At 43.3% G+C, this 13,267-nt stretch overlaps 2 protein-coding genes across 11 annotated transcripts in view; one reads left to right on the top strand and one right to left on the bottom strand.

Annotated features, from left to right (window-relative positions):
* The window catches only part of cc2d1b (coiled-coil and C2 domain containing 1B), a 35,190-nt gene extending 29,006 nt beyond the window's left edge, over nt 1–6,184 (top strand). For all 5 annotated transcript variants that reach the window (XM_071376836.1, XM_071376838.1, XM_071376837.1 and 2 more), the window contains exons 23-25: nt 3,997–4,119; nt 4,240–4,289; nt 4,366–6,184. In XM_071376836.1, the coding sequence (XP_071232937.1) occupies nt 3,997–4,119; nt 4,240–4,251 (135 nt within the window). In that variant the 3' untranslated portion in view covers nt 4,252–4,289; nt 4,366–6,184. The remainder of the gene's footprint in view (nt 1–3,996; nt 4,120–4,239; nt 4,290–4,365) is intronic.
* LOC139560242 (zinc finger FYVE domain-containing protein 9-like) overlaps nt 6,112–13,267 on the bottom strand; it is a 55,837-nt gene continuing 48,681 nt past the window's right edge. For 5 of the 6 annotated variants that reach the window (XM_071376828.1, XM_071376832.1, XM_071376827.1 and 2 more), the window contains 4 exons: nt 11,734–11,899; nt 11,487–11,592; nt 11,122–11,304; nt 6,112–10,493 (listed from right to left, as the gene is read on the bottom strand). In XM_071376828.1, the coding sequence (XP_071232929.1) occupies nt 10,332–10,493; nt 11,122–11,304; nt 11,487–11,592; nt 11,734–11,899 (617 nt within the window). In that variant the 3' untranslated portion in view covers nt 6,112–10,331. The remainder of the gene's footprint in view (nt 10,494–11,121; nt 11,305–11,486; nt 11,593–11,733; nt 11,900–13,267) is intronic. The other variant, XM_071376829.1, reaches the window with a different exon arrangement.

Raw genomic sequence — 13,267 nt, 5'->3', positions numbered from 1 at the left:
TTTTTATTCAATTTTAGTCAGATTTCTCCATTTGCCAATCGGTTATACAGCCAGACCTATTTGCCATCTCTTTTGCCTCATCCCTCTCAACCATAACATTTTTCCATTCCTCATCAATCTACGGGGATTTAACCGTTTTTAGTAATTTTCTTAATTGGTGCTTATTAGTAACTCCTTAAATGTATCAGCGTCTGCTCGTTACACACAGCAGACCAGCAAATATTCTTTACATCATCAACATAGGAATCACTACAAAACTTATTGTATGACCTCTTATACACTATATTAGGCCCAGCCTTTGGAACTATGGGTTTCCTAGACATGGCTACTATATTGTGATCACTACGTCAGATGGATCTGGATACTGCTTTCAAGTTAATTTCTGCAGCATTAGTAAAGATGTGATCAATACATGTTAATGATTTAATTCCTGTGCTGTTTGTAACTACCCTGGTATGTTGACTGATAACCTGAACCAGGTTGCAGACACTGGTTTCAGTTGGAAGCTTTCTCTTGAGCGGGCAGCTTGATGAAAGCCAGTCAATATTTAAATCACCCAGAAAATATACCTCTCTGTTGATATCACATACATTATCAACCATTTCACACATATTATCCAGAAACTGACTGTTATACTTGGTGGTCTATAGCAGCTTCCCACCAGAATGGGCTTTAGGTGAGGCAGATGAACCTGTATCCATATTACTTCAACACTATTTAACATGAGATCCTCTCTAATCTTTAATGTGGTTCTGTATGTAAACAGCAACACCTCCACCATTGGCATTTCTGTATTTTCTGTAGATGTTATAACCTTGTATTGCTACCACTGTATCAAAGGTATAATCTAAGTGAGTTTCAGCGATATGTCAGAATATGAATGTCATCTGTTACTAGTAAATTATTGATTTCATGAACCTTGTTTAAGCCACAAATTAATGTGGGCTGTTTTTAACACTTTGTTTGGGATGCTTGATTTTCTTCGTTTCCCAGTAAAGAAAGAAAAACAGAGGTAGACATGCTCAGGTTATTTTTTATTAGTTTAGGTTGAGCTGCACACAGTAGATCTCCTAGGGCTAACAGTTTTACTCTGGTTCATAGGCACATCATTACTGCATACAAATAGCTGTAGGATCAGCAGAGGCATTCAGGGCAGTAAGTGGGACATAAATTAGGTTACTTTCATTGTGTCTTCCAACACACCTGGGATAATGTACATTTGCTGAAGCATTATGACAACTCAGCGACACAATGGAAGGGATTAACTGAGCTGGGCTTGGGTCATTGATAGGTCATTATCTCAACGCAGTCTTATAATGCTTTGAAAGGATCCAGAAACCTGCGTCACAATGGTATAGATTAGCTGAGCTGTACTTGGGTCATTGATAAGTCATTGTCTCAATGCAGCCTTATAATGCTGTGAAAGGATCCAGGAACTGATATAGGAATTTATAATGACTAAAAGATTCCACCCTGAAACGTATAACTGAGTGATTATAAGACTGTAATTTCCTAATGTGTGTGTGCATAGGACGAGTTAAGACTTTACTATTTAGCAATGTAAGTGTGACATTTTAAGGAAAAGAGGAACTGTTAACAGACGGCTTGTGACCACTGTGAAACCTATAACAGGGAAGGAGGTCTCCCCACCCAGGGAGGGGAGAAACCGTTAGGCTTGCAGTAGATTATGTAACATGTTGCAGGATATGATAAGCAATGTATGTGTTGGAGTAAGACTTGTAAACAGCATTGACAGTGTTCGGAGAAGACGAGGGGCATTTATAAGGGGTATGGTATGACCAAATGTGAGGTATAAAAGGCTATGTGCATAGTACGATTTTCAGAACGTTCTCTGAATAAACTTTTGACCTATTGCAGACTGGGACTTTGTCTAATTCTTCATTAACCAGAGATTTACAACCCCTGGGAATTATTCAAAGCTTGCGTGATAGTTGAGTTCACAACATTGGGATATTGTTATTTATTGAAATTGTCAATAAATGTTAGCGTAGCCAGTTATGGAGGGGAAAAAGTCTGCTGAACTGTTCAATGCCACGATGCCCAGAGGGACAGATATTATGGGGCGTTTGTTGGTGCCCAAGTAGTGACCCAGTCAGTTCTTTAAAATCCATCTGCAGCTGTGTCGTAGCAATTTCCTGTATTACCAAATGAGAGTTACACACCAGTCAGAGTTTTATACTTAAACATCATCTTTAAGATGAGCTTTACAATAGCCCTTTGACTCTCAGATCAATTCTATAATGAATTCTGAGTGCCTACAGAAGAATACCAAGATCTTTTATAGCGAAGATACACCCCTCTCAACTTACATGATGAACCACAGATCTTAGGAACTCTTCACAAAGGGCCTTTTACTTGAGAAAGGAGTATCCCTTTGCCAGATTGCATTCGCTATAAATTATCGCTCAGTTTGGTCTCTAAAACGAGGTTCAAATCCCGTTCCTGGTACTTCATAGTACAAAAACATGACCTTTACTATCTGGAATGCTCTTTAGGATTTATTGGCCAAAGACATTGTAAATCTCCTGTCAGTGCTATCTCATAGAGGCCCATCCTCAGTGGAACACTGAACACACAATAGTCGACAGATTCTATTCTGTCGAATAAAACAACCATTCTAATGCAATACAAAGATTATAATATAATTTTACAAGCACTATAACATAATCTCGCAATTTTCCACGACATCTGTCCTGAGCTGCCGGGGGCTAATACTGTCCCCCGGGGAATGACTCGCAACCTGACGATATCCCGAACACAAAGTCTTTGCCCCCAGGTTCAGATATATTCCTCACCATCGAACTCCCTATCACAATCGCCAGAATGATCGGATCTCTGCCGTGTCTCAAAAGCAGATTGTGATGCCAGAGCAACAGGACTCACCAGAGAAGAGGACTGCTGAGAGACACCGGCTGCGTACAGGCCACAACAGCCAAAGGGACAGAGCTCTGGTCCAGAGAGCACGGCCCAGCGGAGGGGGGCCTCGGTGGCCCAGGCAGTTGATTGACTAGGACAGGGAGAGGTAGCGGAAGGGGCGTCGACAGCCATGGAGGGAACACCCAATCCCCTGGCAGAAAACACCTGGTACAGGGACTCAAAGCGATTCTTCTCATTTCTGGTTCCGATGCGCATCCATTTACGCTCACCTAGAGTCGATCAATGAGCAGCCATTTTCTGGTTCTAGCTAGTAGAGGGGTGCAGTGGCGGAAATGTATCATAGTCCAGGAAGGCCCCATTATGATCCTCTTGGATGTTTTGATAGGAAGCATTTAAAGATGCCGATAGTTTCATAGAATCCTTATTCAGTTCAAGGCGCTTGGTCCAATTTTTTTTCTTTTTTTTTCTTCTCATGAGTAAAAATCCTTTCTTTAGCTGCATGAAGTTCAATATATTTTTCACAAATGAAGGTATCCATCGGACCTTTCCCCGCGACAACAAACATGTTGCAGATTATACATTTGAATAGCACGCGAGTCCCCAGCAGATTCAAATTTGCCCCTGCTGCACACCGACAGTCCAGGGGAACAAACATTCTCTGTCCATTGCCGTGGACGCCCCCCCCCCCCGCACAACTGTTGTCTGTCATTGAATGTGAAGAGCGAGAGAGAAGCGCAGGGGGGTGGGTGATGTCTGGGTCGCTTGTCAGTGGCAGGTCACCGGCTGTTCCTTGCTACGCACCGGCCCGGCTGCGTGATAATGTTCGGTGTAGCCTCAGAGCTGTGTCGGGCATGTCACTAGTGTCTTCAGTGTGTATAGTTTGAGGTTAGCTTAACTATTAGACACATTACAGCATTCATAACTAGTTCAAGCTTAGTTACCAGCAATTCCGCTACCTCTCCCTGTCAGATATAAAGAAAAGGCAGAGCAAAGTTGGCGGCTTGGTAAAGTTAACGTGTTTTTCACGTTGGTTTTGAAAGGAATATGAGTAAACTGTTTTGGTTGTGTGTTTTAGTGATACTATGTTTTATACTCCAGGTGATAGATGGCCGTAAGCCTACAGGAGGACGTGTGGAGGTCAGGGTTCGCCTGAGAGAGCCTCTGAGTGGACAGGACCTTCAGACAACCACAGAACGCTGGTTAGTCCTGGACCAGTCACAGGTACACACATATTTGGAGCAAGGAGTTTGGCCCTTTAAGGCCAACGTGTGGGTTCCCCTGTCTAGAGTTGTAGTGTGATTGTGACCCTGACACTCCATAACCTCTGGTTGGTCCTCCCAGGTTCTTCTCTAACTGCTGCTCAGCTGGGACGACTAGGAACACTTTAAAAGGTAGGTGAATTTCACTCTCCACAACAAGTTAAAATAGAAACCAAGTGATCAACACAATGACCTTTCTATCTCACAGATGATTAACACTCCCGTGGTCCTCTGATGAAGATTATGACGGGATGATGAGGAGGAGGAGGATGATGTATGTTGTCGTGGCGGGCCTGTTTAGTCTTCCAGGGTTCTGGCAGTCCGACACAGTGAACACGGGTCTTTAGCTTGTAAACATTTTGCACACAGAGAGATGGAGCTTCTATTCACTTTGGGGGGGGGGAGGAGGAAATGGGCTCCATGTTTAGCTAACCTTAAGATAACATTGGCCCGGGATTCAATCAAAAGGGGCACTGCACTTGACTTTTATGGGTCATTATTTTTTGTTGAATCCCAGTCCTAGTTCCCCACCCTGCTGAGTTTGAAAGATGGCTACATAGTATAGTATCTATAATATATTATCCACCTATGCACTTAATTCTACCAAAGTAATCACTGTTGCTGTACGATGCTGCATATTTCGATTGCCTTGATTATCTGCCCTGCTGTTTTAATGATTACAATAATAATGTGTGATAAGAACTTGGATCTCTCAGATGTAATTCTTTGCTACGTTGTTGGTTGTTGTTCCCGGGACGGTTTCATCTCTATTCTCTGGAACCGTTACCGGCCAGGATTCAATCCTGATTAAGATCCCCCGTTTTATAGCCGCTTGACAGTTTTTTTTAACGGTAATGTCAATCTCCGCGATACGTGGTAACATTGCCTTTTTTAATTATTTTATTTAAAGCTGCATTGTCGACTTGAGCGTAGGGGTTGAATCCCGGCTTCAACGCCAGAACGGGATAATGTTCACGTGGACATGACTGACTTTACAGATGTATTGGCTACCACAGCTACTGGACATTCAAAGGCAATTGGTCAACTGACATAAGCATGTCATAGGTACTCTTAAGGTGTCATAAATGGTTATAAGGCTACATAGCTCTTGTGACCGTGTCACATTTTGAGCTGGATAGTATAGATCTGTGTCTGAACTGACCCGATTGGGCCCTGGTCAAAACTAGTGCACTAAATAGGGATTATGGTGCTGTTTGAGAAAGATGTCATTTATCTTGTGGTGATTGGGGTTATTTTGTTTTTTGTGATTTAAGTTGAAGAGACTCATAAGTTTACACTTTATAGCTGTGATCCTCCGTACACATAGAAATTATATCATCCGTGAGTTTGGGTTCAGCTGAGCTTTTAGTTTTTGTATTTTATGTTGTATTTTATGAGAAGAGTGGTAATTTAAAATGCTTAACAGCAAAGCCATTATGGTTACACGGGCAGATTAAGCCTATACCGGACTAGGAAGCTTTTCAATGGAGAATCTTCATTGAACATGATTTTTTGGGGGGGTCCAGGACAGTGTGTTTGGGAAACTGTCCCACAGTCTGAGCCAATTATATCCCCCCCTTTCCCTACTGATAACCAATTATATTCACCCATTCTCTACTGATAACCAATTATATCCCCCCATTCTCTACTGATAACCAGTTATATTCCACTAGAACTTTACAATGTTGCTTCTATCAGAATATTTCCAACTGGTGACTTAATATAAGTACTGTGCATCAATGCGGTCCCGTCAATTCAAAATAAATATTTTATTAATTATACGTTAAGTAATTTTCATTTAACAAAATGCAACTGTTTCCTCTGCTCCAATATGTTTTTGTATGTATATTGGCAAGTTTATCATAATGAGACTTAAAACTGTACAGGACCGAAGGTACCTTACCTTAAAGTTCCGAAATGTGTATTTGTGGCAAAAACTAAGCATACATCTTGCTTTTCTGTACATTTTTAATTATACATCTTACAGGTTTTGACATTTGTAGTATTCAATAAAGGAAAAAAGATTTTGGGGCTTTTCATTTTTTTGTTGATCGTGTTAAAAAGAAACTGGGTATTCTTGTTCCGGCCTGACTGAACCACAGGACAGTAGAATATGGTCAAAGCCGAGTAGTTGGTTTGTTTCTGTCTTTATGCAATAGACTAACAAAATGCTACCATCAAGATAAACAATTCTACCTTTTTTGATATAGAGTATTTCGCAATAGTGCCAAAGAAAAGTAGTGGGGTGTATTCACTAGTGCACACTGTAGCAAAAAGTTTCGCAATGGAAAACATAGCCACAATCAAGTTTCTATTGGACAAATTCAGGTAGGTCCTTCCCTGTTACCAGTAAGGGTACACAAAGCTCAATGCCCTCAGGAAAACAACCTTTAAAATGTCTCATCTTGGGAGTTGCACACTAGTGTAAGGATTTAGGAAGTCTCTCTTCAGGAATGTGAGTCCTGTTCATTAGGGCTCGTAACAGAACATTTCATTTTAGTGTTTCTTATTGGACATGGTCGCTCTTCTGTATTGGTGCCTATTGAGCATAACCTTGATGAATAGGCAGACAAGGTTTTATTCATTAGTGAAAAAACGTTCTGCAACGGAAAGCAAAAACAAGTGGTTCTGGCAATCTCTTCCGTTTGCGGTGTAATGAACAGGACCCTCCAATAACCATTGTGATGTCATCTGTCCATAACAGTTTGATGCCCTCATTTATTGTAACAAGTAGGCCCTCAATACTGTCTGAAACCCACAATGTTATTTACAATAAAATGACTCTTATACATACAGTACCTTAACGCACTAGTTCTTCATGTGTGATTGTCTGTCTTGGGAGTTTACAGTTGTGTCATTTAGCATGTAATCAATAAATCCCTTGGCAAAACCACAATGGCCGAAGTTTGTTTAACTAGGCAAGTAAGTTAAGAACAAATTCTTATTTACAATGACGACCTAGGAACAGTGGGTTAAACTGCCTTATTCAGGGGCAGTACGACAGATTTTTACCTTGTCAGCTCGGGGATTCGATCTTGCAACCTTTTGGTTACTGGCCCAACGCTCCAACCACTAGGTTACGCTGCCACCCCCTGATAATATACTGTATCTTTGTTTACCTACTTATTCAGATTTAGCAGTCCATAGATTAGAAATATATTTTGATAACGGCTTTCTGCCAAATTTAGCAACAAACATTAGATCAAAAATAGAAACACAATAGGGTAGAATATTCTGACAGACCTCGGTTTCTATTCAGGTCCATGCCCACACAGAGGGCAGTCTATGTTTCATAGTGCACTACTTTTGACCAAGACCCATATGGAATAAGGTGCCATTTCGGACGCAGCTCCCATAGGCCCTCAGAGCCGCTTACACATTCAACATATAATGGATGTGAAACAATTGGATTGGTATAAGCGAAGTTCCACCATCTTTGAGTCCATGAGAAGGCGTGTGCAAGTGCACACCTCAAGAGAAGGGTTGAGAAGTATGCATCTGTATTAACCATTCAGCCATCAGTCTAAAAAGGTCCTATTCTCCTGTAAATGGCTTAGACTCCAGTGCACTGCATTAGTTTCTGCAAAAATTGTATTCTTTGTATAATGATGACACGTTCAAATCAGTTAGGCAGTTTATTTTGAATCGTACAAAAAATGCTATGGGGTCTGTGGATGGAGGAGTGCAGCATCAATGTGTTGAATAGTTGCGTTGGCTCACAGGTCAGGAGGACAGGGTAACCTATAGGTTGTGTCCCATATGGCTCCGGTCAAATGTAGTGCACTTTGGGAAGAAACCACAGGTAACAATTTACTGAAGATGCTTCAGTTCCTCTAGTATCCTCTCCATCGCTGACAGAGAGAAGGATGATGCTGGTGTTAGTTAACGGTGGAAGGACGAGGCTGGGGCTAGTTAACGGTGGAAGGACGAGGCTGGGGCTAGTTAACGGTGGAAGGACGAGGCTGGAGTTAGTTAACGGTGGAAGGACGAGGCTGGAGTTAGTTAACGGTGGAAGGACGAGGCTGGAGTTAGTTAACGGTGGAAGGACGAGGCTGGAGTTAGTTAACGGTGGAAGGATGAGGCTGGTGGAAGGATGAGGATGGGGCTAGTTAACGGTGGAAGGATGAGGCTAGGGTTAGTTAACGGTGGAAGGATGAGGCTGGAGTTAGTTAACGGTGGAAGGACGAGGCTGGAGTTAGTTAACGGTGGAAGGATGAGGCTGGTGGAAGGACGAGGCTGGGGCTAGTTAACGGTGGAAGGACGAGGCTGGGGTTAGTTAACGGTGGAAGGACGAGGCTGGGGTTAGTTAACGGTGGAAGGACGAGGCTGGGTTAGTTAACGGTGGAAGGACGAGGCTGGAGTTAGTTAACGGTGGAAGGACGAGGCTGGAGTTAGTTAACGGTGGAAGGATGAGGCTGGAGTTAGTTAACGGTGGAAGGATGAGGCTGGAGTTAGTTAACGGTGGAAGGATGAGGCTGGAGTTAGTTAACGGTGGAAGGATGAGGCTGGAGTTAGTTAACGGTGGAAGGATGAGGCTGGTGTTAAGTCGGTGGTGAAGGATCAGACCACAATGCATTTCTCATCCCAAGACTCCAACCAGTCCCCTTGGGTTGCCAATGAGAGGCCAGAGACTGTTTGTTATACTTCCTGTTAGAATGTTCTGGTAAAGCATTGGGAAACAGGTTTTAAATCAGCGTACGCTCTGTCACACTTGACATGGTTCTCAGAAGACTAGAAGCTCAGCCATATAAAGCTTGGGTCATCTCCACGGTTCAGGATCTTTGACCTATTAACTCTGACAGTGAAATCAGTAAACACCCACACCACCTCTCTTAGACATTGTGCCTTTGACTAAGTGGTCCAACTGCTTAGCAGTTCTAGTGAGACAGACAATCTTGGATCTCTGGATGAGCCAATTGCAGCCCTGTCTAAACAAAATAACAGGCCAAATGAAAACTGTAGTCCATCAATGTCAGGAAATAAAGCATTTGGTGATCATTGGCTAAAAGCCAGGCTGAAAACGACAGGTAAGTTATTCTTTCCTCCTTCCACTGAAGAGTTGTGACTGCAGGAACTGAGCACCGGGATGCAAATTAAACAGCATCACCAGAAAAATCTTTTCTCTCCTATTGTTCTTGCTGTACCCTCTCCATCCACTCATCTCCGAGTTGTTAATCTTCCCGGACCACCAGACCGTGTGAAGTCCCTGTCAGCAGAGAAAAGTGTAGTCTCATCAGGCAGAGCTTTGGACACCTCTACCTGAGGTCCTCAAAGCGCCCATGCTACAACATAGCCTTCGGAGACTACGTTTCCCAGAATGCAGTGCTTCTGGTTGGCTAGCTACCACAGTAAAGACAATAGAGTATGAAGATCGACAAACTGCTTCTCCAATAGAAATCCTCGATTACACTTGTCGGCGTTGTCATGGCGACTTGGCTAGCTAAATTCATGCGTAGAAACACGACATGTCTAACGGTCGTCTCAAGCCGAATTGCATGTTGCAGGCCGTCAAAGCAAAGGCACTCCTTCAATATAAAGTTGTGTTTTGAAGAAAATGTAAAACGTGTCAGTTTCACAAGGTGGGAGTAATAACATGTTCAGCTACTTAAGACATTGTCTCTAATCTAGGTTGTGCGATTAGATTTCGAGAAAACAACTAAGGAATCATTTTTGACTTCTCAAACCCCAGCCTGGTCTACCACAGTGGAACTGGAATAGTCCTCAGATTTCCTGATTCATGTGATCAGGGTGGACATGACGCAAAGGTGGACTGGAGAGGCCCTAGATATGTCATGTGAAGGGATAGCAACATTAGCTAGCTGGTAACCATCCCCCACAGCTGTCTGGTGAAGGGATAGCAACATTAGCTAGCTGGGAACTATCCCCACAGCTGTCTGGTGAAGGTATAGCAACATTAGCTAGCTGTTAACCATCCCCCACAGCTGTCTGTCTGGTGAAGGGATAGCAACATTAGCTAGCTGGTAACCATCCCCCACAGCTGTCTGTCTGGTGAAGGGATAGCAACATCAGCTAGCTGCCCCTCACAGCCTTCAGCCTCTGAAGAGATGGAAGAGGCAAGATGGCAGGGGGGAAAAAAGAGGATGAGGACGAGAGAGAGAACTAGGAGATCAGAGTCTGGGGTGATGGTCCGTTGCTAAGCGGTGCCTCCGTCTCCTAGGAGAGGATTTCCAGGATGTAGAAGACCAGCTCCATGACGACAGGTCCCTCGCTGAGTTGACACGCCCCTCTGTGGATGACAGGGATCAGAGTACTGTCCAGGTCACTCAGGTAATGGGAGAGGAGAGGCTGGCCGTTACTACCTGCTAGGTAACCCACCTGGGAGAAAAGAGGACAGGGAAGGAACGGGTCGTTAGTATCCTTTATCTAACCAGGTACCGGTGGGAGGAGAGCCCGTTATTGCCCGCCAGGTAACCCACCTGTAAACACAGGGTGCAACAGAGAAGAGATGGTTAGTTATCTATATATTTATCTTATCTAACCAGGTACTATGGGGGGGACGGGTTGGCTGTTGCTACCTGCTAGGTGACCCACAGAGACAGGTAGTTATTTTGTAATTTAGTGTTTCAGTCAATTCTTGTTAGTTTTATCCTAGCGCTGACTGACACATCTGATTAAAGTTACTAAAGATCCCTTGGGCTTAATCCCAAATTACACATTTGCATGGGCATTTCAGGCAAATGCCAGCTGGGCTGGTCCATTTTTAGCCCAGTGGGACTGTCTAACCTGTAATTTTTTTGCGCAAAATTATAATTATGTGGCCTTAAGAGGGGGAGAGAAAAAATAAATAAAACAATGGGCCGGTGTGGGCGCCTTGAGGGGGGGAAAAAAAACAGGCTGGTGTGTTTGAAATGCCAGCGACGATTTCTGGTCGATTTCTGCCCCTGCACATTTCTGATTTGATTAATTTCTGGTGTGGCCAGACAGTGATGACCCGAGTCCGTACCTGGTCAGACTCGAGGGTGACCCGTAGGCCCAGCTTAGCCATGCCATCCTCCTTCAGCAGTTTGAGGTGTGGGCCGAGCGCCACGCAGAATGCCCTCGCCACGTTCTCCGTCAGGCGGCTGTGGTCAGCAGGGTCGCTCAGACCGTTGGGCTGGTCCTGGTCATCACTCTGGAGGAAGAACACCTAAAAGAAGCAAATATTGTAAACGCTGCAGATTGTCTTGAGCAGAAACATGAGAATAGGTCGTATTCAGTAGGGCACACCGTAGTAAAACAAGACCAGGTAGTGCCTCCCTGTTTCAAAACGTTTGTCTGGTTTTGTGTTTACTGAACCTAGGTGTTGCTTAGGAGGGTGACATCACATACCTCTGTCCAGCGGATGACCTTCCCATTAGCCTTGAACTCTGAACCGTGGAAGACTTTCACGCTGGTGATGAACTCCATAGACTTCCCATCAATAGGACTAATTACCCTGGCGGGGAACAAGAGTGACTTTTAGATAATACATCTTCTAAACATCTTTCATAGATGGGTATTAAGGCAGGGAAACACTGGGACACGACATCACAGAAGAGAAACTAGAGGTTAGAGATTCCCCAGTTCCCTTCCTCACCCCTTATTGAAAAAGTTGTGATCGTCATCGATCCACTGTATGTGAACGTCCTCCTGGCTGTCCTCCTGGTCTGCCCAGCCACAGGTGATACTAAAGTCCTTCATGTCCCTGAGGGCTTGCCGTAGAGCATCCATGGTCTCTGCTGTGATCTGCACCATCACACCATCTGTAGGGGAACAACACACACATATACATATATATATATATATATATATACATACATACATACATATACACATATATATATATATATATACATACATATATATATATATATACATACATATATATATATATATATACACACATATCACCATCACACCATCTACAGATATATAACGCCATCTGTAGGGGAACAGGTATATAACACCATCTACAGGTGACCAACAGATACAATGCCTGCAGAAAGTATTCAGACCCCTTGACTTTTTCTACATTTTATTATGTTACAGCCTTATATAAAATTTATTAAATTGTTTTTTTCCCCTCATCAATCTACACAATACCCCATAATGACATCACAATATCCCATAATGACATCACAATATCCCATAATGACAAAGCAAAAACAGGTTTATATAAATTTTAGCTAATTTATACAAAATTAAACACTGAAATATCACATTTAAATAAGTATTCAGACCCTTTACTCAGTACTTTGTTGAAGCTCCTTTGGCAGTGATTACAGCCTCGAGTCTTCTTGGGTATGACGCTACAAGCTTGGCACATCTGTATTTGAGGAGTTTCTCCCATTCTTCTCTGCAGATCCTCTCAAGCTCTGTGAGGTTGGATGGGGAGCGTCGCTGTACAGCTATTTTCAGGTCTCCAGAGATGTTCGATTGGGTTCAAGTTCGGGCTCTGGCTGGACCACTCAAGGACATTCATAGACTTGTCCCAATGCCACTCCTGTGTTGTCTTTGCTGTGTGCTTAGGGTCGTTGTCCTGTGAACCTTCCCCCCCCAGTCTGAGGTCCTGAGCGCTATGGAGCAGGTTTTCATTAAGCATCTCTTCGACCTCATGGTTTGGTTTTTGCTCTGACATGCACTGTCAACTGTAGGACCTTATATAGGACAGGTGTGTGCCTTTCCAAATCATGTCCAATCAATTGAATTTACCACAGGTGGACTCCAATCAAGTTGCAGAAACATCAACATCAATGTAAATTGGCAGTGGCAACCCGTCATTCAGGGCAGCCCCACCTGTTTTGAGCATCACACTTTTAGGTGAAAAAACATTAATACGTGTCACATATCAGTTTGCAAGGAATGTAAAAAAAAAAAAAAATGTTATTTAGTTAATAAAGCCACAAACAAACATGGTATCTCTTTTGTTTTCTTGAGTAGGCAGCTCCAAAATGCAGGTGTTTCAGCCTAGCTCAGTGCTTTCTGTGGTGTTGGGGCTAGCCCGCAGAAAATATAGAGCGTTGCGCCTGATTGGCTCTGCTTTCTGTCACTCATGGGACATTACGTCATCCCCAATTCTAAGGTTAGAGCTTGAAAATGTTTGCCCCTTGGGTTCTGCCATAGAGTTCTAT

The sequence above is a fragment of the Salvelinus alpinus genome, chromosome 30 (assembly GCF_045679555.1).
Source record: "Salvelinus alpinus chromosome 30, SLU_Salpinus.1, whole genome shotgun sequence".
NCBI classification, from domain to species: domain Eukaryota; kingdom Metazoa; phylum Chordata; class Actinopteri; order Salmoniformes; family Salmonidae; genus Salvelinus; species Salvelinus alpinus.
This window is presented reverse-complemented; position numbering and strand designations above follow the sequence as displayed.